Source organism: Petaurus breviceps, unplaced genomic scaffold (genome assembly GCF_028583685.1).
Source record: "Petaurus breviceps papuanus isolate PSGF00001 unplaced genomic scaffold, PetGlider_PUasm1.0 90692, whole genome shotgun sequence".
Lineage (NCBI taxonomy): Eukaryota > Metazoa > Chordata > Mammalia > Diprotodontia > Petauridae > Petaurus > Petaurus breviceps.
The window spans coordinates 608,379-634,032 of record NW_027187313.1 but is presented as its reverse complement, the minus strand read 5'-3'; the positions used below and the strand labels follow the sequence as shown (position 1 = coordinate 634,032).

General features: G+C 36.1%; 1 protein-coding gene across 8 annotated transcripts in view; it reads left to right on the top strand.

Annotated features, from left to right (window-relative positions):
* Positions 1 to 25,654, top strand: part of CEP350 (centrosomal protein 350) — a 183,063-nt gene that overhangs the window by 88,137 nt on the left and 69,272 nt on the right. For all 8 annotated transcript variants that reach the window (XM_069065450.1, XM_069065449.1, XM_069065444.1 and 5 more), the window contains 9 exons: positions 2,001 to 2,187; positions 5,459 to 5,679; positions 6,574 to 6,737; positions 7,049 to 7,159; positions 8,349 to 8,489; positions 12,068 to 12,204; positions 13,426 to 13,548; positions 18,083 to 18,246; positions 21,433 to 21,629. In XM_069065450.1, the coding sequence (XP_068921551.1) occupies positions 2,001 to 2,187; positions 5,459 to 5,679; positions 6,574 to 6,737; positions 7,049 to 7,159; positions 8,349 to 8,489; positions 12,068 to 12,204; positions 13,426 to 13,548; positions 18,083 to 18,246; positions 21,433 to 21,629 (1,445 nt within the window). The remainder of the gene's footprint in view (positions 1 to 2,000; positions 2,188 to 5,458; positions 5,680 to 6,573; positions 6,738 to 7,048; positions 7,160 to 8,348; positions 8,490 to 12,067; positions 12,205 to 13,425; positions 13,549 to 18,082; positions 18,247 to 21,432; positions 21,630 to 25,654) is intronic.

The window sequence follows — 25,654 nt, the reverse complement described above, 5'->3', positions numbered from 1 at the left end:
AGACATTTTGCCCGAAATAGAACTCATATTATCTTTCCTGCTACCCTTCTTTCACCTCTTCCCTGTTAATGTAGAGGATAACACCATCCTCCCAATTCCTCATGCTCACAAACTAGGAGTTGTCCCTTGATTCCTCATTATCTCTCATACCCGATATCTAATCCATTGCGAAGACCTGTCAATTTCACCTTTACAACATCTTTCAAAAACACCTCTCCTCTGACACTGCCAGCACCCTGATGTAGGCCTATATCACCTTATGCTTAGCCCTAGACTGTTGCAGTAGTCTCTTGGTAGGTGTGCCTACCCCATTCCAATCCATCCTCCATTCAACCACCAAAGTGATTTTCTTAAAGCACAGGTCTGATCATTTCACACTCCATACTTCACTTCAGCAGCTTCATATCACTTCCAGAATCAAATACCTAATCTACTGTTTGTCATTCAAAGTCATTCAAAATTTAGTCCCTTCCAACTTTTCTATTCTTACATGTTACTCTTTGCTATGTACTCTTCAGTCCAATGACATGGATCTCCTGTCTGTTCCACAAACGAGACATTCCGTCTCTCAGTTCTGGGCATTTTCTCTAACTGCCCTCCATACCTAGAAGACTCTCCATCTTCAGCTCTGACTTCAATGACATCTTTTAACTCAAATCCCATCTTTTACAGGAAGCTTTTTTGAACTCCTCTTAATTCTAGTATCTTCCCTCTGTTAATTATTTCCTATTTATCCTGAATATAATTTGTATGTAATTGTTTACATGTTGTCTTGCCCATTAGATTGCAAGCTGTTTGAAGGCAAGTACTGTCTTTTTATTTAACATTCTAAATTTTTTTTAACTTTCTTTTAAAATTTTGAATTCCAAATTCTCTCTCCACTCTCTTCCATACCCACTGAGAAGGCAAGCAATAAGATATCAGTTATACTTGGGAAATTGTGGAAAAGATATTTCCACATTAGTCATATTTCCGAAAACAGGAAAATTAAGGAAAATAAGAAAAATGTACTTCATTTTGCACTCAGCTTTCATCAGTTCTCTCTCTGGAGGTGAAAACATTTTTTTCATCATGAGTCTTGGAATTTTCTTGGATGAGTGTATTGTTCAGTGTAGCCAAGTCTTTCACAATTGATCATCATTATGACATTGCTGTTACTATTCAAGATGATCTCCCATTTCTTTTCATTTCGCTTTGAGTCAGTTCATATAATTCTTGCTATGTTTTTCTGAAACTACCTCCCTTGTCATTTCTTTTAGCACAATAGCACTCCATCACAATCCAATGCCACAACTTGTTCATCCATTCCCCAGTTGATGAACATCCCCTCAAGTTTCCAATTCTTTGCTATGACAAAAAGAGCGGCTATTAATAGTTTTTGTAGTCCATTTCCTTTGATCTCTTTAGGATACAGACCTAGTAGTGGTATTACACAGCTTTATAGACTTGGGCAGAGCTCACATTGTTTTTCATAATGGTTAGACCAGTTCACTACTCCACCAGCAGTTCATCAGTGTACCTGTTTTTGCAAGGATTGTCTTTTGCCTTTTTTTTCTATTCCTAGAGCTTAGCACAATGCCTGCCACATAATAGGTCCTTAATAAATAGTTATTAAATTGATTTTTATAGCTATTGTTATTATTGTGTTATTAATAATAATTAATATTTAAATAATTATATTTTGTAAAGTGTTTTATATACCCATATATACGTGTGTGTATATATATGTTTATGTGTATGTGTATAAAATTTGGGCCTCATAACAACCATATGAGGTAAACATCACAAGTATTATCCCAGTTTTTCATAAGAGACAACTAAGACTTGGGTTAAATGAATTTCCCAGGGTCACACAGCTGCTAAATGTCAGAGGAGGGATGGAACCTAGGAATTGTCCTTCTCTTTATCTTGACATCAAATCTAATTCCCTATCCATTATGACTTGCAGGCTTTTTTATATTGACAGTTGGATCCTTGCTTACAAGTATTTTTTATTTCAGGGTTATCATCATTTACTGGTGGTGCTCAAAACATTCTGTGTGAAGAAGAAAGAACACAGTCTAGTTCAGATCGTGGATCTCACAAGGGAAAGAAGCCTGTGACTAGTAGCAAAATTCCCATTAATGATTATGAGCAGTATTCCGATACTGATAGCACTTTGGAAAATCTTTCGGGGCAATCTATGAGGTAAAGATTATTTTATATATTTAATTTATATATTAGTAAAGCTTTGTGCTATCCTATCATTTACTTTACAAATAAGAAACCTTGAGATAATTTTCAACTTGGACACAATCCTTCAATTTAGGTATGTTGCAAAAACATGTACTTTGTATTCTTTTGTCATCCTTTGAATTTTCACCATCCTTTTTATCCTAACAGCCATAACCTTATTCTGATCATCTTTTACCTAGCCTGTTAGAACTTCCTCATCAGAATCCCTGTCAAAGCACTGTTTGTTTCTAGTCACTTTTATTGTAATATAGAGTCTTCCACTTTGAGGTTACCTTTCATCTACTCTGTATATATCTTATATTCTTTCCTTTGTAGAAAACACAAAGTTGGCAATGAATAATAAATATTGAATGACATATTTTATCCTCTTTTAGGGATTTGGACATATCCAAATCTCCAAAATATTCTGGATATCCAAAACGTTTGGATATCTCCAAATCTCCAAAAAAAGATTTCAAGAAAGAAAGCATTGTGTTGAATTCATTAAAATGAAGTTTAAGGAAGATAAATATAAAATCTTACATAAGTTCAACATATTGACTTTGAAAGCATAAGAAGTGTGATAGACAGTTTGTCTGGAAAGGTTCTGAGAGTTTTTACTGGAAGCTGAATATGAGTTAACATTTTGCTACGGCTGCCAAGAACTAGAATGTAATATTGGACTGAACTGAAAAAGGTGTAGTTTCTAGGAATAAGGAGGTAGTAGTTCCTCTGTCTTATACCCTGGGTGGACCACATGTGTAGTGTTTTCATTTTGTAATTGTAAAGATTTTCATTTGGAAAAGATTTTCTAGTGGGTACCTCCTCAGTTAGTCTCTGTGTAATGACTCTGCCCTGTAGCAAATCTCCATATGCTTTAGGTCTGATTGTTATATTCTTTTAGCCTCTTTGCAGAGTACTGCTTATGCCAAATATGATTTTCCAGGTCTTTAAGCACTTCAAACAGTTTCAACAACATCACCTCCTTAAATTTTCTAAGGTGATTGGAAGAAAATGACTGGTTTCTCTTTGTTCCTGTTACATGAGTTGCCTCTTCCTTGTTTACACCCATTTGGAACTCTATGAAGTCTAATCAAATGTTCTTTGAAAGACTGCTGTAAACTCTTAGTAAAAGCCACAAGAATGTCGTTTTGGCAAAAAAAAAAATATGACTCCTGGCTTGGGAAGAGACAGATGAGTTCTAGAGTGCTGTTATTGAGTATGGAGAAGGGCTTTTTCTATGGTGGAAATGTAAAGGGAGAATAGAAGTTTAGTGGAAATCAGTTTTAAGATAAATCTTTTTGTTTGTCTACTGAATGAAATTATTTTACCACTGTAACTAGTGGATATTGTTCCTTCGCCAAGAGAAAATTAAGTTCACTGAAAATGAGTGAATACCCCTCATGGCATTAATTCTGTTCAGAAACTAGACGTACAGATAGATTTTCATGTACACATTCGTGATTGTTATGTAGTGTAATACATAATTTTATTTATGCCTTATTTGTGATTATTAGCTCCTTTGTGAGTCACGAGACTTATTTTAGTGCATCTGAAAAATTTTAACTGCTATTGTACTTCAGTTAAGTTTTTTTTGTCGTTCAGTTTTTCAGTTGTGTCCAACTCTTTTGACTCCATTTTGGGGTTTTCATGGTAAAGATATTAGAGTGGTTTGCCATTTCCTTCTCCAGCTCATTTTACAGATGAGGAACTGAGGCAAACAGGGTTATGTGATTTTCCCAGGGTCAGGATCACACAGCTAATAAATGTCTGAGTCTGGATTCGAACTCATGAAGATAAGTCTTCCTGATTTCCAAGCCCAGTATTCTGTCTACTCAGCTGCCCCAGTTAAGTCTTTAGATAATTTTATAAGAAGTTTTTAAAGTAATTTTTAAAATGCTTTTTAGTTTTGCAAAAATTGAATAGAATAGTGTATGCATCATTAGGAAAACAGATACCTTAGGAAACAAGTGCAGATAAGAGGAGAGGATGTTTAGAGACAGAGTTAAAATACTTCTTAAGGATGTGGCTAAAATTAACACAGGAATCTTCTTAGCATGCTGTTTTTTAAAACATTAATTAATTTTTCATTTTCTACACTTGTTTTTTTATAAGATTTTGAATTCTAAATTTTCCCTCCTCCCCAATTTGGAATGCAATCTAATACAGACTATACATGTATGATCATATTAAACATTCCACATTAGTCATGTTGTGAAAGAAGAATTAGAACAAAAGGGAAAACCACAAGAAGGAAAAAGCAAAAAATAACAAAATAAAGAAAAAATAGTATGCTTCAATCTGCATTCAGACTCCATAGTTCTTTTTCTGGATGTGGATAGCATTTTCCCTCATGAGTCTTTTAGAATTGTCTTAGATCATTACATTGCTGAGAAGAGCTAAATCTATTAAAGTTGGTCAGCACACAACGTTGCTATTACTGTCTACAGTGTTCTCCTGGTTTTGCTCATTTCATTCAGCATCTGTTCATGTAAGTCTACAGATTTTTCTGAAATCTGCCTACTTGCCATTTCTTATGGAACAATAGTATTCCATTACATTTATATACCAGAACTTGTTCAGCCATTCCCCAGCTGATGGGTATTGCCTCAATTTCCAATTCTTTGCCACTACAAAAAGAGCATGCTATTCCTTATTGGAGAAATCTTGGTATTTTTATTTTATTACTGTTTTTAAATTTATCCTTTTGTGGATTTCTCATCTTTTCATTTTTTATGTGTCAATCTTTTAATTGATATTTAAGAAGAAATTATATTGAAGCCTTTGGTTTAACACTAGATTTATTGTTATGTTACCAAATACCCAAAATGAACTGCTATATAAGGAAGGAAAAAAAATTATTTTCAGCATGAAACAATAGATTCTCCTTTACTTTTGGCCAATGCCTTCTAAAGTATATGTTAAAAAGAAATCAACTATTATACTGTTATGAATTGCCTGAAGTATAGACTACCAAGTCAGGATGATCAGGTTTCAAGGCCTCCTAACTATTACCCATACTAGCTCTGTGATTCTGGGCAAGTTAACTCTCAAAGCTCCTTGGCAAGAGTTTCTGATCTGTATTGGCAGAGATCGTTCACTCATTTGGAGTCCACTATGCCAATGAAATGACTTTGGTAAAGAAAAGAAAAAAGTTTTTGCAGGCACAAATATATATTTAAAGGAACTATCTAATGTTTGATCTTGAAGTACTATTTTGTTTTAGCTTAAAAAATTTCTTTAGTCTCTCATCAGATAAGGGAAGATCACAGAGAACTCCAACTTCTCCCTTGTCTCCAAGCTCCCAGAAACTTCCACAGTTTGACCTTCCAGCAAACTCAGTGGAGAGGACTAGATCCCCAGCAATCTTGCCTCCAACACCATCAGCATTCAAACCCAGTGCTGCCTTCTCTGACATGAATCTAGCAGGTAGTAAGGCAACAGCAGGAACACCTTCAACCCCAGGCAAGTGTATTTCATACAATTGTAACTTTTTACATAAAACATGAATTTGAATGTTCCTTTACTCAGAGAAAAAGACTTGTCCTACTGAATGATAGAAAAAATATTTTTTAAGTGCCCCAGCAGGCAAAATCAAGACCAGTGGGCATATGTTACAAGGATATAGATTTAAGTTCATTGTAAATGAATACTTCCTAACAATTCAAGCTGTCTAGTTGTGAAATTGACTGGTTCAGAAAAGAGTGAGGTCTTTGGGTGACCACTTCGGGGTATGGGACAGGGACTTTATAATTCAGCATTGGCTTGAACTAGTGACATCTGAGTTTTCTATCATCTCTAAGATTTTGTTATTTTATAAGTATTTTTGAAAGACTAAACATAAATTGTGTCACATTAACCTAAACATTGAAGAGAAAAGGGATTCAAAAGGGACTAGGACTAGAAGTTTTTCCAGTAAAATTTGCCAAGAACTTGAAATCCTTTTTTTTTTTTCATGTCCCTAGCATTGACATATTCATGACAATGTTTAAAATTGCCAAATTCAGAGAAAACAGAAAATAGTTTTTTGGCTCTTAAAATGAGAAATGGGAGAAGCAGCCTACTGTGGTAGAGACATAGCCATGGAGTAAGAAAATCCTGTCCTCTGACTCATTTCCTGGCTGTGTTTCTCAGAACAGCCCCCTTGACCTCTCAGTGCCCTAGATAACCCTCATAAGACTGTCATTTGTAAAGAGGTGCTGATCAGCATTGGTAAAGGAATTCTCCACCTGGGGGGTTCTTTATGCCAATGAAATCACAGGTCTGATCCAAAAAATTTTTTTGATTTATAAATTTTAATTTATAAATAGTTACTTGTGAGCTTTCTTCATTTATCTCTTGTGTCTTTTGATCTTTCAGGTGCCATGCGCTTTTCTCCTGCTGGTCTTCAGCATCGTATGACAGCAGAGCTTAGCTACTTAAATGCCATTGAGGAGTCTGTGCGCCAGCTGACAGATGTAGAAAGAGTTCGAGGCATATCATTGGCCCAGCAGGAGACTGTCTCCTTGGCTCAGATCCTAAAGGTATACATAACGGTTCCCTTCTTCTATTTTCTTTCACTCTGTTTTCATCTCTCTCAAGCAGTATTATAGATGAGTTAAATCATCTTCTACTGAACCGCACTTTTCTAGTGTGTAGCCAGCTTGCTACATACATCATAATCAGTCCTATAAACATCAGCACATAGATTTTTTCTAAATGAAGATTAAAGAGTATTTTTAAACAAGTCTCTGATGAAATCACAAATCCTTGATGTATTCATATATTAGGAATAAGTCTGTTACAGTTAATATCTGTATTATAACACAGATTTGACTCAATGTTCATTATACAGGCACAGCAGCAGCGTCATGAGCGAGACCTGGTGCTTTTGAAGTTGAAGGCTGAACATGAGGCCCTGGAAAGTCAGAGACAGCTGGAGGAGGCTCGAAACAAAGCAGCTCAGGTGATGTTAGTTATTAAGGTCTTGTCCATTCCTCTTCCTCCCTTGCCTTATCAGTATTGTAACAAGCAGGAAACAAATCCATGTTAAGATATCAAACTTCACTAAGTTCCCAAAGCTAGGACTCTTAGGGAATCTTAGGATTCCCCACCCTACAACCCAGCTTGTTCTCTTCCTCATGAAATTGCTTTGTATCATTTTTTTATATCCTTTGTGTTTACAAAATAGGGAGAGGCAACATGATGGAGTGTATGGAGAGCTGGCCTCCTAAGCTAGGAAGACCTAGTTTAAGACCCACCTCTGATCCATCCTAACTCTGGGACCCTGGGCAGGTCACTTAACTTCAAAGGGCTCCAAGAATATGAGTTGTAGAGATGACACTGATCTGCCTTGGTAGAGGGAATTTCCTCACCTAGGAGTTCCCTGTACCAGTGAAATCACAAGCCTAATCCCTATTCCTATTTATTTATGTACATGTTGTATCCTATCTACCCCTGGAAGAATGTACTAAGCTTCTTGAGGGCAGGGCAGGGACTGTTTCATTAATGCCTTTGTTTTTCTATTTCCCACATTAGTGTGTTAGATGTAGTAGATATTTAATAAATGTTTGTTGTAGAATTGAAGAATTGACTTAGCAGGCTCACAGGAAGAACTTTAAGAACTATTTTGTTTTTCTTTTACTGGAGAGTTCTGGGGCTTGGATCTATATTCTCCAAAGAAAGCCTCATTCTTAACTTAAGAAGATCTGTCACCCGTCTTTCTGGTTTGGTTTGAGTGAAGCCCCTATCTGGACTATAGGCACTCTGAATCTGTACAGCCCATTAATTTTGTTTAAAAGTAACCAAAGGTTGAATGGGCTGCCTCAAGAGGTCAAGCCTTTACTACCACTGAAGCATGTTCAAGGAGAATTCAGGTGATTACTTGATAGTGAATATTGTTAGATTACATATCCTCTGAGGTTACTTCTGATGTTAAGAATCTTTGAGATTTTATACCACAGAACTACTCAAGTTCTATACCAGTCCATAATCATTATGATTATTGAAACATATAGAAATTTTTTAAAAATACAAGTGAAAGATCACGCATTTGGCCCACATACTAAAATTTTAGATTAAACTCCTTTACTTTTGAGAAGGCTAAAACATTTATTAAGTTCAAGTTATCAAAGTGTATTTCCTTTTTTGTATAGGCCCATGCAGAATCTCTACAGCAGCTAGTTCAGTCACGACAGGAAGCCACTGAAGCACTACAGGAGACAACATGTAAGATAGCTGCCCAACAGGCAGAGGCTGCTCGACTCACCACCGATGCTGCACGACAAATCCGTGAGGTGAGGTTCAAGGAGAAATACTCTGCTTTTAGGGATTCACATATGTTAATTGACAACGAAATTACTTTTCTGCTTGTTAGTGTTTTCTTGATTAATTACATAACTTTAGGTTTGGTAGATGTGGTTTTCTAATTCCCTAGTACTTTTCTTAAGCCCCTACTCTGATTTCTCTTTCCTCCCTTTCCAAATTTTACCATATAATTAACCAGTTCAGTTCCACATTTTACTCTTGAATCTGTAGCCCCCTTGTCCTACTGCCACTCACCTCTTGCCAAACCCAGTCATCATCCACCTCCTCCCAATCACATGCTGCAGAATAGAGAGGGAGGAAGACACATAACCTTCTCATAACATATCACATAACATGCTGATAATGTACAGTACAAATTCTAATTCCAATTGACTCTTCTCTGTAGTAGAGCAATCCTTTTATTCCTCCTTAATTGATTCCCTATCTCCTTCCCACAGAAGCTATTTTAGATCTTTTTTCTCTGTTTAACCCTTCTGTACCTTCCCTTTCCTTCTTAGCTGAGGACTTTCTTCTTATTTCCTCTGAGAAGATTGAGACTACTCATTCACCTTAGGGTCCTTCTTCCCCTTCTCTTTATCTCAAAACCTTTTGACAAAACCTCTCCCCTTCTTTTTTCTAGTCTCAGATAAGGACATGACCCTTTCCCTTGTCAAAGCCGGTGCTTCTCTGTGTGTACTTAATCCACTCCTGTTCTGTTTTCTCTTGCAGATTGCCCTGTAGTCAATCTCTCTTTATCCAGTGTTTCCTTCCTTATTGCCTTCAAACAAGTTAAAATCTTCCTCTATCCTTAAAAAATCTTCAGCTGTTGTTTTTTCCCTTTCTTAGCCAAATTCTATGAAAAAACTTGTCCATGTTATTGTCTCCACTTCTCTCACTCCTCAACCTTTTGCATTGTGGCTTTTGACTTCATCATTTATCATCTCTCCAAAATTACCAGCAGTCTCTTAATTGCCAAATGTCCTTTTCTCAGTTCTTAATTTTCTTAATTGCCAAAATGTCTTTTCTCAGTTCTCATCCTTGCTTTATCTGTTGCATGTGTTTCCTATTGCCTTTAGATTTTGGTAAAACCTGATTCATAAATTTCTTTGCCTCTCTCCAGGAAATACTTGTAATCCAGACTTCCATTGGACTGTAACTTCCTTATTTCTTTTGATTTGGTTTATAGCAAAAATATCAAGACTGATATGATTCTGTTCCTCCAACAGTACATCCACTCAGTAGTCATTTGGACAGGGATCTCACAGTTCAATACAAATGTTGTTTCCTACATTAGAATGTGAACTCCTTGAAAATTTTCTTTTCTGTTTGTATCCCCAGTATAAATGGTTTACACATAATGAGTGTTAATATTAAATGCATCATTTATTCATTCAAACCTTATTGACAGATTAAAAGATTTTCAGTACCCTTTACCTAGCACTTTGTCACCATTACTACAGCAGTAGAGAAACCATGTAGAACTGAGAACCATTTTGTATTTTTCTGTTTTTTATGCAGCCAAAATTCATCACCAGGTGGTCAGCCTACTGGTGATGTTCACCTCTGTACTTAGCTAGCTTGGTCTTTGGAAAATGGATCAATAAATATTCATTAAAATGCTTTTCAACATTTTTCTCAGTATTTAGCTTTTGGACAAATTTTATCTCACTTGACAAAAGGGAAATTTAATATCCACTGTTATGAATGATAAAGTTTTTCTGTGTATCCATAAAAATAAAATTGATTTTCATTAGGCATATTATTATCAAAATAGTATTTATAAAGTACTTACAATGTTTCCAGGTATTAATACAAGTGCTGTAAGGGGAAAGGGAAAAAAAAACCATAGGACATGATCTCTTACCTCTGAAAGCTTACAATCTAGTTTGGTGTATGGGATGAACATGTTAAAAGGTAAAGGATTTAAATTCATTCAATAAGTATTAACAGTAGCAGGCACTGTGTTAATTAAATGTTGGGGCTACAAAAAGAAGCAAAAGACAGTTCCTGCCCTTAAGAAGCTTACAATCTAATGGAGGAGATGTTATTAAAATATATATAAAGCAAGCTATATACAGGGTAGAGAGGAAATAATTAAAAGAAGAAAAGCACTCGAATTAAGGAAGAGCTTTCTGTAGAAGGTAGAATTTTAGTTGGAACTTAAAGAAAGCCGGGAGGTCAGTAGTTATAGCAGAGGAAGAAGAGCATTCCTGGCATGGGAGATAGCCAGAGAAAGTGCTCGGAGCCCAGAGATGGAGTGTCTTATTCATAGAATAGCCAGGAGACCAGTGTCACTGGATCAAAGAGTATATGTTGGCGAGTAAAATATAAGAAAACTGGAAAGGTAGGAGGGGGCTTTGTTATGAATGGCTTTGAATACCCAAATAGAGCATTTTATATTTGGTCTTAAAGGCAATAGGAAGCCCCTGGAGTGGGGGGGGGGGGGGAGACATGATCAGACCTGGTTTCAGGAAAATCATTTTAATGGCTGAATAGAGAATGGATTGGAGTGGAAAGAGACTTGAAGCAGGCAAATACACTAGTAGACTATTGCTGTAGTCCAGTCTTGAGGTGATGATGATCTGTAGAGTTGTGGCAGTGTCAGAGGAAAGAAAGAGATGCATTGGAGAGAAGTGACAAAGGTTAAATCCATAGGCCTTGACAACAAGGGGGAGGGAAGATGTGGGGAGGCAGGTGAGAAATGTTGAAGAAGTCAGGATGACTTCTAGGTTGCAAACCTTAGAGACTGGGAAGATATATTTCAGAGCAACAGAAGCAACACCTTTTCATAAGGCATAATTGCCAGTAATAGCAGTATAGACAATAATAATGATAAGAAGTCAAGGGAAGAAGATATCACTTCTAATTACTGGGAAGGGGTGGGGAACCTGCAGCCTCAAGGCCACATGTGACCCTCTAGATCCTCAAGTGCAGCCCTTTAACTGAATCCAGACTTCACAGAACACATCCCCTTAGTAAAAGGATTTGTTCTGTAAAACTTGGACTCAGTTAAAAGGCTGCTCCCAAGGACCTAGAAGGCCTGCAGCTTCCCTACTCTAGTGTTTTTTATGGATTAGGTAGAATTTAACTGATAGGATCTTTTTTTTTTTTTTTAAGCAATTGGGGTTAAGTAACTTGCTCAAGGTTACACGGCCAGTTATTATTTCTGGGTGTGGTGCTGAGTATCTGAGCCCGGATTTGATCCAGGTCATCCCGACACTGGAGCCGATGCTCTTACTCGCTGAGCCACCTGGCCGCCCCTAAGCAATTGGGGTTAAGTAACTTGCTCAAGGTTACACGGCCAGGTGTTTCTGGGTGGGTGCTAAGTGTCTGAGCCCGGGATTCGATCTCCAGGTGTTCTCAACACTGGAGCCGGTGCTCTTACTCGCTGTGCTACCTGGCCGCCCCTAACTAATAGGATCTTAAGGTTAAAGGTCTTGCTCCCAGGTTACTGGCCAGTGGACTTTACCATACCACTTTCCTTAAGAGATGTGACATAATTTTATTATAGTAGTGCCACAGCTATCTACATTTACTTTCACTCTTTGTTTTATGATCCCATGTTTAGATGACAGAATTGGCACGAAACCAGATATCAGATGCTGTCACAGCTTCAGCAGCACCAATAACAGCTCTTATTGATCACCAGCGGCAGCAGCATTCAGAGTTCATGAAACAGTTGAGAGCCAGAACAGATACAGACAGGTAATATTATTTGCTCTATTAACCTTTTAAAAATCTTGTTGCTACTGGAAATCATTAATATCTTTAAATAACTGAAATGAAGGTGATTTATGAAATAGTTTCATTTTATAAATTCAGTTTAAATCATCAGTTGTACAATATATGCTAGGTACTTTTTAAACTTTATTATTTTTGTATTTTTGTCTGCATTTTCCTTTGCAGTATGACTAATATGAAAATGTTTTGTATGACTATCTATGTATAATCTATATCAAATTGCTTGCCTTCTCAAGGAGGGAGAAAATTTGAAACTCAAAATTTAAAAATCTAATATTAAAAATTTTTTGTTTACATGCAATTGAGAAAAACTAAGATAGAAATTGAATGTAAAAACAAACAAAAACATAATATATGCTAGGATGTGCACAGATGTTCCCAATGTATTAAATATATGAACCATCCTATCACAGATTTATCAGTGATTGTTTTGCCTAATTATTAACTGGACATTTTTTTGTTTGTCAGTTGTTACTGTTTAGGAAATTTGCAAAAGAGTTACCTAAGTCTTTAAAATATTTCAGAAAAGTGATGTATTAAGCTTATTTTATTGATACGTAACCAAAAATATTAGACTAGTTTGTATTTTTATTGTCATTCTATCTTCTTTGAGAATGGCCTCCTTGTGGAAAGTGGATGCAACTACTATGGCATTATCTTTGTTTCATTGAAATTCTGCCTATACTTTGCTACTGCAATATCCAGAACTGATGGGAGCAGTGGTATGAGTATGAATTGTTTATATTTCAAACACTGGTTTAAGTTTTTACACAAATATTGTTCTTGTTGAAGAATACACTTCTATCCATTAAAAATTATCTTATTTTTGTGCCTCTTTGGAAGATATTCTTTAATCTATTTTTGTGTGTGCTTACAGACACACACAGTTTGGTGTATTTTTGGTTTCATATTACATGTAAAGTTCATTATTTCGGGGTGGCTAGGTGACTAAGTGAATAGAGCACCAGCCCTGGAATCAAGAGGACCTGAGTTCAAATCTGGCCTCAAACATAACACTTACTAGTCGTGTGACCTTGGGCAAGTTACTTAACCCCCTGCCCTCCCCCCCAAAAAAAGCAAGGGAAAAAAAAATCATTCTTTCTATGCTTTTAATTTCATGCTATTTTTGAACAATTTTTAAAATGTTTTCCTAGATATTTTTTCATTCCTATTTCTTTTTAACAGGAAAAGTGAATCTGTTGTAATTTCTCAGAATAAAGAAGAGACTTCTGACTCAAAGAATCAAAAGTATTCCCCATCTTTTGATAGTTATTCTGAGACCTCAAAATCTAAGACTCATGATCAGAGGTAAAGGAGAATAATTAACCTTTATTTTATAATCAGTATCATAACATATAAATTAAGTAATGATTACCAGGAGGTTGGGGTGGACTTGTGATTTCATTATTTAGAAAATTCCCAGTGAAGAAACTCCCTCTACCAATGAAGATTAGTACCTGTTTAGCAGTTTATAGTCTTAGAAAATTGTGTAGGGCACTTAAGGATTGAGTGACTTACCCGGGATGCCATAGCCAGTCAGAGATAAGACTTAAACTTAGGTTTGTTGACTAACATCATAGCTCCCTATGTGCTGAATATGGAAGTAGGAAGAACCACTGGACCAGACCAGGTATACACAGAGAAGGCCAGTGCCTGATAATTTTTTGAGTGTCAAGGGGAAGATACCCCATGCTTGGGAAAAAACCAAAGACCTTATTATTACCCATAAAGGTCATTCAAGAAATTATCAGTAACTATGGTTCTATATATCTGTTTTCTCATTTCGATATAATCTTGATGAGAGTAATCTGCATTCATGTTTGGGCATTGTTAATCAAGCTTTAAGAAGAGAACATACAGACCTTTGAAGATTATGTTTCATAGCATATACTACATTTTTACAGTCATCCATTTACCTTAAAGGTATAGATAATAAAAGATGCATTTTGTTTCTTGACTATAAAAAGTAGTTTAATTAGAACAAAATGCTTCCTGAGAGTCTTGTCAACAAGGTGTCTTCCATGAATTCATTAAAATCATGTGTGGTTCTTTGAAAGATGTAAGAGCATATACAACTGACATTTTGATTTGTAAATTTCACATAAGGCATAATACTATGAATATATGCTCATCAAAGATGTTACCCAGCATCTTGAAGGATTTCTAGTGCAGTGTTCAAATGGAACAGGAATTCACAAGAGGTGATAAAGTCAAAATCTTCAAAATACTCCCATTTATATTGACATTGAGCTAATTACATCAATTCCCATTACTTTCTAGAGTCTCGTAAATGAGAGCCATAATAATTCAGAAGTTTTTGCTCAAATTATCTGCACAAAAAAACTCAAGTTTCTAAAGGCTGATGTGCAAACATAAACAGGACATTCAATCAGCCAACCAACAAAAATTTTTTAAGGACCCACCTGTTGCCAGGTAATGGTGACACAAAGACCAAAATGAAACTGTCTCTGCCCTCAAAAATCTTACAGAGAAGACAACATATGCATATATAAATATAAATAAAATAAATATAGAGTAATTTGAGAGGGAGGCACTAGTAGCTTGGGGGATCAGGAAAGGCATCAGGTAGAAGGCACTATTAGTAACCCCAAGATCAAATAGAAATTCCTCTACCTTTCAAAGTTCCTCATAACCTGTCCCCCTGCTAACTTGTCCTGTCTTGTTATACCTTAATTCACTAGATATACTCTGTGATCCAGTGACACTGTCCTCCTGGCTGTTTCTTGAACATGATACTCCATTTCCCTAACTCTGAATTCTTGGCTGAGTCCCTCCTTCTTCAAGAAGCTTTCTCAGTCCTTAATCTTACTGTCTTTCCTCTGAGATAGCCCCTAGTTTATCCCATATATATATGTTTGGACATGTTTGCATGTTGTCTCCCCCATTGGAGTTTGAGCTTCTTGATAGCAGACTGTTTTATTGCCTTTGATTGTATCACCAGTTCCTGGCATAAAGTAGGTTCCTAATAAATGCTAGTTGACTGATTGAGTTATTGTTTGACTGACTGAGGTATGATCCATGTCAAAGAGAAGGATCATGTCTTTATCAGATATAAAAAGTAAAGAGAGAAGGGAACCCACAGGAGATCCTGTAGAGCCAGTCCATTTATAGTGTGTAGGGAGAGACAAGCAGTATGTGCCCTGCAAGTGAGACTCCACCATCACCTTGACTACAGTCTCCCCTCAAATCCTGATAGAGATAACCCAAGACTGAACCCAAGAGCCTTGAGAATAGCAGTGTCCCCCAAATAACCAATCCTGCTTCCAGCCCTGCTCCCACAGCCATTATTGAGGGGAGAAATCATTGTGGAGAAGAGACTTACTTTCTTCATCAGTACCAGCAATAGTAGCTGACTAGGTACCCCTGACAGGCAGGTAAGCACAGGAGCTCTGAGAGTGGCAGCATTCCCCAGACTACCAGTCCTACTTCTAGACTATCCTTCATGGCCATCATTGAAGGAGGGAACTAATATGGAGAAGAGGCCAGCCATCCTCACCAACTGCCACACATAGAGATAGCCTAGGACAGCCCAGTACTCTCAGCCATCATTCTGAGAAGCAACCCCTATGGCCATGCAGCCTAGCTACTGCTCCTGCAAGTGCTACAGCCACACCCGTTGAAGACCGAGAAGAGTAAACTCTTAGCACCAAAGAATTTGTTACTCTCAAATGGTTCGATATCAGAAACTGACATGATTTTATTAGGGGAAATGACATTAAAGCAGAGGTATTAGCATCTATTTTACTGCTGTACCCTAAGAACTGTGAAACCTTTTTATCTAGCTTGCAGCTGAAACGTTCCATATGTGTTTTTTCCCCCATTAGAATGTAAGCTCTTTGAGAATAAGAACTTTTTTACTTTAGTTTTTGTATTTGTAGCACTTAGCACAGGGTTTTGTACATTCTGAGTGCTTAATAAATGCTTTGTTCAGTCATCATGGATAGACATTATAGGTGAACATTGAATTGTGTCCAGAATCTAATAGGAGGAAGAGTTTGAACCGGATTGCTTTTAAGAAGTTATACTGTACTCTTAATGGCCCTGAGCATCTCCCTAAAGGAAGGTTCCATCTTTTAAACACTAGTATTATTCCAATGTTTCTATATTGCTGTAAATCATATCCTACTGCTTTCTCCAAAGTGTTGAGATTATGGGGCATTGTCCAAAGAAAGGGCAATGAAAAGACACCTTTTTCCAGGTGTAAGTAAGCTATAATATATTATCAATAAAACACACCAAGAAATGTAAAGAATCTCACAGAGAATATAGATGTATTCATAGAAGAGTAAGTGGACTATGCATATAGTATTACTAATAATTTACCATATTAACTATTCAGACTTTTAATTCTTTCATTGATAATTCCAATGTTTGTCGCCTAGGGGAAGAACAATTGGCTTTCAGGTTTCAGCCAGTGGGGTCCCAGATATAGTGTTGAACTAGATGACCTCTGTCATCCCTTTAAACCCTGAGATTTTGTAATTCTGAGAATACAGGATAACAGATAGACAGCCCATGTATGTATTTGCATCTATCCTGTGTAAAGAGATCTAGAAGGTCTCCAAAATGTTAAGTGGTCCTCTATAGAGGACTTATGGGAAGACATGAATAAGAGTTGCCCAGAATGAGAAGACATGTAGGAGTTGCTATTGGAGGCAGTACTCACATGAGTGAAATCACAGATTCACTGAAGTATGTATTTTCATTAATCTGATTATTTGTTTATGAAAGTAGTTGGGAAAAAAAAAGTAGTTCCCACCCACTCCCCAATAATTAAACTTCTATATAAAATATAGTAGTTGGGTTCATGTCTCCATATATTTATGGATTACTAGACAAAAAAAGAGCAACTAGGTAGTGAAATGTATAGAGTGCCAGGCTTGGAATCAGGAGAACTCCTCTTCTTGAGTTCAGAGCTGGTCTCACTAGCTGTGTGACCCTGGGTAAGTCACTTCACCCTGTTTACCTCAGTTTCCTCATCTTTACAATGAGCTGGAGAAGAAAATGACAAACCATTGCAGTACCTTTGACAGGAAAACTCCAAATGGGGTCATAGAGAGTCAGACATGACTAACATGATTCAGCAATAACAACAGACAGAAAAAAAGGAATGTGGAATTTTCGTCCTAACTTTTACACTTCCCTTTACAATTTTAACCTGTAATAAAAATCATAATAAAAATATCTGTCATTTATATTGACTAGAAAGTCAACTTTAGAAAGTGATTTAAAGTTTACAAAGTACTTTATATACATACTGCCTCATTTGATCCACACAACAACCCTGTATGTTAATTTTTCCATAGAGGGTATCTATAAGTCAAGCAGAAACTAGACTGTCTCCATGATCTGACTGTAATAAAATCTAATTTAAATGGTTACCACTTCTTTGTTAAGCACCTACCATGTCCTGGACACCAATTATGATGGTACAAAACCTTTGTATTGTGTGAATTATTTTTTCCTAACATTTTTTCGAAAGGTTTTTGGCATGGTTATTTTCTTGTTTATTGCCTTAGTGACAAAGTTATCTTCTTTCCTCCTTTAAACCTTTATTTTCCAGGAATATTTGATTCCTGGAAAATAGGGCTAGTTTTCATTTTTTTCCTTTGTATCGGTAATACACAGCAGGTGCTTAATAAATTGCTGTTGGATTTCATTAGCTGACTTTCATGCTGTGATAGAAAAAAAAGGCACAGTAACTTTTGAAACTTGTCATTTTGCATTTTTTTCTTCATTTTGTACTTGGGTCATCATTTAATTAACTTGCATTTTGTTTACCTATTTATTAATTTTGTTGTCATAAAAATGCATGGAGCAGAAACAGTAACAGCCACCAAGAAAGCCCTTCAGTTCTGTTGTCTAAGGAAAATGAGAAGAAACCTGCCTCTGAAAAGACCGAGAGTCTTATTGAAGAACAAGTTCTTACTGCTGTGGATGATTCCCTCCAAAGTGATAGCATTCCATCATTGCCTGATGAGAAAGGTAGCTCTCATTTGTATATTATCACTAGATCCTTGAGTTATTTTTTTATTTGACCCTTCTTACCCTCTTGGAGATAGTAAGAGACATTGTTTTCATTCTCACCTGGATTTGTCACCTCATTTGGTTGGAGTTTGGTGCAAATGAGAAGCATTTTAGTCAGATTATTGGTCCATTATTGGTCAGATACAGCCATTTAGTTTCATCTAGGAAGAAACTAAAGTGACAGACTATATTAAATATCCAGCCATTTATCTCACAGTTCTGTATTTTTGATTAAGGGTGGATATTGGGAGTATATATGGTTAGTCAGTAGTAATCTGACAAGGAAGATCTCATTACAATTCTGTTTAACAAATAATAAAACTGCAACATAGTTTCTTCCCTAGTGTTAATTGTCAAAATAGCCACAGTAACTAAATTTAAATTATTTTTATATGTGCTAAAGTCACTAGATTTATTTTCCATTTATACTTAAGCAATGAAACATCAATTTTTAGAAATCCTGAATGGAGAATAATCATAACTAAGAAAACTAAGGTAAAGTAGTAGCTTCTAGAATTGACCTGGAATGTTAATGCCCTCAGTTCCGTAACTTATTGTTAAATTAGTAATTCCCAAAAGTAACATTTGTATATTATAATCTAGAGAATACCAGATGACATCTTGGTATACTTTTCTCGCAATTGATGATTTCTGGATCACTGTAGAATTCAAGGAATGCAAATATAGAGCCTACCTGTCGAGTTATTCTTTTGGTCTAGTTTAACCAGAAGATAAATTTTTTAATGGAATAGGTATTGATGACAGATTTTAAATTTAGAATAATAAATTGTCATAAGCAGGAGATTTTAATTAAAAATTTTAATTCCTTTAATTCTTCAAAGAAAATGAAATTAAAATGTTTTGTTTTATATATGTTGCTAGTCCTTTTTCATTAGTATTTAAATTCTATTGCTGTAAACTTTATTAAAGGATTATATATGGAAATAATATATGACAGTTGGAAACTTGTGCTTTGTTTCATAGTAATTGAAAGAATATTTTGTGCCTCAGTTACATCTATCTTTTCATGACTCTTACTGTAACCTTTTGAGGGAGGGAGACATTACAGTTATATCATCTCCATTTTTTTTAATTTTTTTTATTTTTAAGCAATCGGGGTTAAGTAACTTGCTCAAGGTTACACGGCCAGTTATTTCTGGGTGTGGTGCTGAGTGTCTGAGCCCGGGATTCGATCTCCAGGTCGTCCCAACACTGGAGCCGGTACTCTTACTCACTGAGCCACCTGGCCGCCCCTCATCTCCATTTTTCAGATGAGGAAATTAAAATCCTGCGAGATAATTAACTTTAGTGAGCATATAGGATAGGAAAAGAGTATTGGACTTGTTCTTATACAAGGCCTGGCATTGACTTGTTGAATGACTTTGGGTGAATTTCTTGTTGAGTGATTTTGGATGGATCACTTTTCTCACCCTTGGTTTCAGTTTGGTTAAATTTGGTCTAGATTATCTTAAAAGTTTCTTTCATCTATACAAATTCAGTGATCTTTAACTTACCTCAATTTCACACAACAAATAAGTGGTGGAACTGGTATTTAAAGCCATGTAATCTGAGACCATGTTCATTGATCACTAAATCCCATGCTACATCTAAAATTCAAAACTGCTATCTTCTGGGAGTACAGTGTGCCTTGACAACTGATAAAATGATTTAATATTTGGTGGGGGAAACTGCTGGAAAAATACTGAAAAATTGTCCATGTGACATGCTCTATTTTAGTTAAGGCAAATTTCTGGCAATGTCAACTCTCCAAAATAAGCAGGAATCATGGAAAGGACCCAAGTGTGTTGTTCCAGTCAGTCAACAAGTCAAGCAATGTGTGCAAGTGCCTACTTTATGCCAGGCATTGTGCTGGCATAAAGAAAAGCAAAAACCTCAAGGAGCTTATTTTAATGGGGGTATAACATGTAAAAAAACTCTCTACAAAGAAGTTTTGTACCCCTGCTTCAGTGGGGTAAGTTGGGAAGGAACAGGCAAGACTTCCTGCAGAAGGTGGGATTTGAGCCATATCTCAAAGAAAGTCAAGAAGCAGAGGGTGAGAGTGAGTATATTCCAAGCATTGAGAGGGGAAGACTATATATAGGCACAATCAGGAGATAAAGTGTCATCAAGGAATAGGAAGTACAGCATTGTATCTGTATTGTAAAAGTGCATGGAAGAAAATAAAATAGAAAATTGGAAGGTAGGAAAAGGGCATGATTGTGAAGAGAATTAACTTTGTATTTGATCCTGGAGGTTTTTGAGTAGAAGAGTGACATAGCCAGACCTGAAAAACCACTTTGGCAGCTAAGTAGAAGATGGATTGGAGTGAGTCAGAGGGAATCAAGTGGTCAGGTGAGAGGTGGTCTAGGTTGGTGGTTGTTATGAGTGAAGAAAAGGGGGTGTATATAAGAGATGCTATGAAACAACAAAAGTTGATTGTAGCTGTATGCTACTTTTTTTTTTTAATTTTTATTTATGCTATTGTATTAACTGGCAGCCTAATGTGAAAGAAGAAAATAACTCCTGAATTCAGAGCAGAAATTAAATAAAACTTGGTAGTTTGGGCACCCAGTTCTAGGTACTTTCTTAACTGCCAGAGGCAATGCACATCACAGACATCAAATATAGTACTTGTTAATTATGATAGCACTGGATCATTAAATGAAAGATTAAACGAAGTTCAGTGTATTTAATTTTTAAAAGGAGAGAATTTTATAAAAAATGGTTTAGGAAGATCTCCATCAGAAATGATTCAAAATAACCAGTTTTACCAGGTAAGCATGATTTAACTAAAAAATTACCTTTTGAAAATTATCTTGTTATCTAGATAAAGAAAGTGTTGACTATATTGAAAATATTTTTATTTTAATATTCTTATGATTTAAGTTTAAGATTTTAGTGAATTTATCTGCTTATTCTCTGATATGCTAAAAATGCCTCGCTCTGTAGTAATTAAATTGTCAGTCACATCACACTTTCTCCTAGGGATTTTTGTTTTTGAATTTTTTTTTTTTACCCTGTGTGCCTTTTGTTAATAACTGTTAAGCATCTATAAAAATGCTAAATGTACGTCAAGGCCTCAAGTATAAGTTAAAGACCTTCTGAGAACTGGTAAAAATCTGCTTTTTCTTTGCCTTCTTTTAGACTCAACTTCTATTGCTACTGAGTATTCCCTCAAATTTGATGAGTCCATGACAGAAGATGAGATAGAAGAAAAGTCCTTTAGGTCTTTACTGCCCTCAGAGAGTCATCGCCGATTTAACCTGGAAAAGAAAAGGGGTCATCGAGATGATTCTGATGAGGAGGCTTCCCCAGAAAAGACGGCTCTGTCTTCTGTCAAGGTAAATATCTTCTTATTTGTACGTGTACTTCATGGATAAGTTGTGGTGGGCCTTTCTCAAAGGTGCAATATTAATTATGTGTGTGAATTTAAGATGAGTTATCCACCTTGATAGACTCAAAGGAGAGTTTCATATATAGAAACATTTATAAGTGCTTAAGTTGATTTAAATATTGTGCAGGAAAAAAAATCTATTAATTTAGTGGATATAACTGGTTCATATTGGTAAAAAAAGAACTGTGACAAAAGTATTTCAAATAGCTCTAGATCCTGCAATTTAAAAAATTTCTTGTATTTCTGTTGCCACTACTCTAAAGTCAAATTCAGATTGACGTGATTGCTAACATCTACACTTAAGAAGTTTAAATTATACTCCAGGGGCAGCTAGGTGGCACAATGAATAGTGCACCCTGGAGTCAGGAGGACCTGAGTTAAAATGTGACCTCAGATACTTGACTCATTTACTTTCTGTGTAATCTTGGGCAAGTCACTTAACCCCAATTGCCTTGCTCTACCCCCTCCAAAAAATAAATAAATGATATTCCAGAATTAAATTTTGGCTTTACAAAAGGTTACTGGTATTTATGAACCTTTTGAAGTGTTTGGTCAGAAATAATGCTGAGAAGAGTATTGATCTAGGAGTGTGAATACCAGGACCCAGAGGACTTTACTTCTTGATATGCTCTGTTTGTGTCCTAAGTTGTTATTTAACTAGGGCTAATAATGTACATGGTGCTTGTTCAAGATAAATAAGCTGTTATATAGTATGTATTAATCATTCACCAAACATTTATTAAGTATCTTCTGTGCCAAGCACAATAGTTTTACCTGTTAAAAAAAAATTTTTTTTTGGCCTTTTGGAGGGCAATTGGGGTTAAGTAACTTGCCTAAGGTTACACAGCTAGTTTTTGTGTGTGGGTGTTAAGTGTCTGAGGCCGGAACCAAACTCGGGTCCTCCTGACTCCAGGGCCGGCACTTTTCCTCACTGCGCCACCTAGCCGCCCATTAGTTAAAATTTTATAAATTGAATTATAGCATAAGATACAGGAAGGGGAGCTCACATTTAAAAGTATCCCATAAGATAAATCAAAGTAAATAATTGCCACGTAATTTACCTTGTTTATAAATCCACATTAGTATATAGAAGTAGTCCCCAGTTTATTAATAGATTATGTTCTAAAAATCTGGAACTTGGCATATATTTTCCCTTAGGAAAAAAAATATTTTAAATAAGATTTAGATTTCTAAGCTATACCTTACAAAAGCCTATTTAATCCCTCATGTAACTGAATTGTAGTTCTAAGAGTAATGTTGAACCAAGACCTGCCAGAGAATCTAATCTCTCACTTCCTCCAGAGACTTGTACCAAAGGAAGAAGAAAGATGGGCTCTAGCAGCTAGGGAATTCCCATTGTGTCTAGAGAAGGCACAGGTGACAAGTCAAGATAAGTAGCAAGCATTTAAATGTCTGTGGTATTTGTAAGTAGGATGCTGCCTAAATCATATTTGCCTAAAACAGGGCTCACCTGTAGGATGAAATGTTTGTAAACAAAACCATGGAAACTATGGATTATGAGAATTAATTGTTATTTTTTATGGTACCATGTTCTAAGTTCAGTTTATTGAATGCCTACTATATATACCTGACCCTGTACAAGTCACTGAAGATAGAAATACAAATGAAAACCAAGAAAACAGTACATGCATAATAGATAAGTAAATAGAAAACATACACAAAGTTATTTTGATGATGAGGCAGAACATGAGAAGTTACTAATAATTTAGGGAAAGGGAAGCCTCTCATCAATGTGATGAGGAATTATTCTACAGCTCTATTACCAGACTTTTATTTGAGTTTAGTACTTTATATTATCTGTTCATATGTTGTAGAACAAGAGTTGGAGCATTACAAATTTAATTGAATTTTCTGACCTGCTCCTCTCACTTAAGCAGTAAATCCCCCATAAATAATGATTTTTTCATTAATGATCAGTCTGTTTGAATGGGGGATCTATAATAAAACACAGGTCCCTTTTCTCTCCCCATCCATTGCAGTTGCTATTCCATTGTTTTATCACCTCATGGTCAGAAAAGCTTCCTTTGATGTGCAGTCTCAGATGCCATGTCCTACATGAACCTCTTCCTTATCCTTCTTAGTTATTGGCATTCCCCCTTTTGAAAGTACTTTGTATTTACAGTGTATTTCTTTATTTAATTGTGTACATGTTGTATTCCTTGATAAGAATGTCAGTGAGTTGGGGCGGCTAGGTGGCACAGTGAGTAGAGTGCCGACCCTGGAGTCAGGAGGACTAGTTCGGATCCGGCCTCAGACACTTAACACACATACACAAAAACTAGCCGTGTGACCTTGGACAAGTTGCTTAACCCCAATTGCCCTCTAAAAAGCAAAAAAAAAAGAATGTCAGTGAGTGTGAGTGAGAAACAGAGGGAAGACCAGTTTGGCTGTACCACACAATGCCAGAGGAGGAATAGTATCCAATGAAGCTGGAAAGAGAAGTTGGGACCAGGTTGTATAGAGTCTTAAAAACTAAAGAAAGGCATTTGTGTTTTATTCTAGAGTCAATAGGAAGACACTGGAGTAGGGACGTCATATAGTCAGATCACTTAAGGAAAATTCCTTTGGCAGCAGTTTACAAGATGGATTATAATGATCAGGTAGACCATCTAGGAGGCTGTTGAAGTGATCTAGTCTAGAGGTGATAAGGGCCTAAAATCAAGGTGGTAGCTGTGTGAGTACAGAGAAGGACCATATGAGAATCCTCATACTTCTCCTCTGCAAAGAGTTTGTACTTTGTCCTAGAGCAACTCTGCTTCCTTTTTGTAGATAGGTAAAGCTGGTGCTGGTTCCCTGGAGTTTTAGCATAACAGAAAAACAAGTGGGGAGAAGAAACAGGCGTGTTGGATCGTATGGAGTATTGGGGTTTCCAGGCTTTGCATCTCAATGCCATAGTAGTAGAATAATAGAAGATTTCTGGAAGGGTAGAAGGGATGCAAGGAGGGGAAGAGGAGTAAAAATGATAGTGACCATCTTTGATAGCCTTCTCCTTAATTACAGAAAGTTCAGGCTCAACTTTCTAGCTTTGTCATTGTTAATTATTTCGTTCTACTTGGTTCCCTGGAACTTGTTATGATGCTTTATTTTTTATGTTTTCTTTTAACTTTCAAAGAAAACTGGTTTCTCCCCTGCCCCATTAATATTTTAACATTCCAATTTTGTACAGTTCATGTTTATTATTACATAGGTGAATAAATATGCACCTTTCAAAGAGATCTGATTTTTAAATATAGCTTGTTTTTGCGTGTTATATCAAATAGAGAGGGGTTTTACATTAAAAAAAAATCCATTGGGGGGAAAAATGGATTTCCATTGATTTATCTATAATCATTGTCCACCTTATCCTATTTGTGATCAGTAGTTACTGTTTACTTTCAGGATGGCTCTGAATTTGTATATATTCATGCTCATTGTCTCACATAGGGATGAAATCCATGTCATTGGTATCATTAACACCTTTCTGTAACTAGAGGGAACTATACAACTTTAGATCAAAGTCATTTATGCCTTATATAATAAAAGCCATATTAGTTATGTTTGTTTAAATCCTTAAATGATGTTTGACCCTAAAGATATCTTAGTGAAGGTATACCTGAAAATCATTGCCACCAACTCCAGCTTCCTAATTTTCATGCAATAGAGGGGAGTTTGGCATATACTTAGATGTGGGGCAGTTTTGGGAGAGTAAAATTTCCATCAGCAGGTTACAGTTATTGAATTACACGAAGCAAGTATTTACTAAATGTTTATACTCTTTGTAATTAGCATTTATCAAGTAATTACTATGTGCCAGACTCTGTTAAGTTCTGGGGATGCAAAACAGACAAAAGACTCTCCCTGCCCTCTAGCAGCTAACAGTCTAAAGAGGGATTTTATAATTTTGCAACATTGACTTTGATTTATTTTGATTTTGTGGTTCTTTCCATTTACATTGTTGTAATCATAATGTAT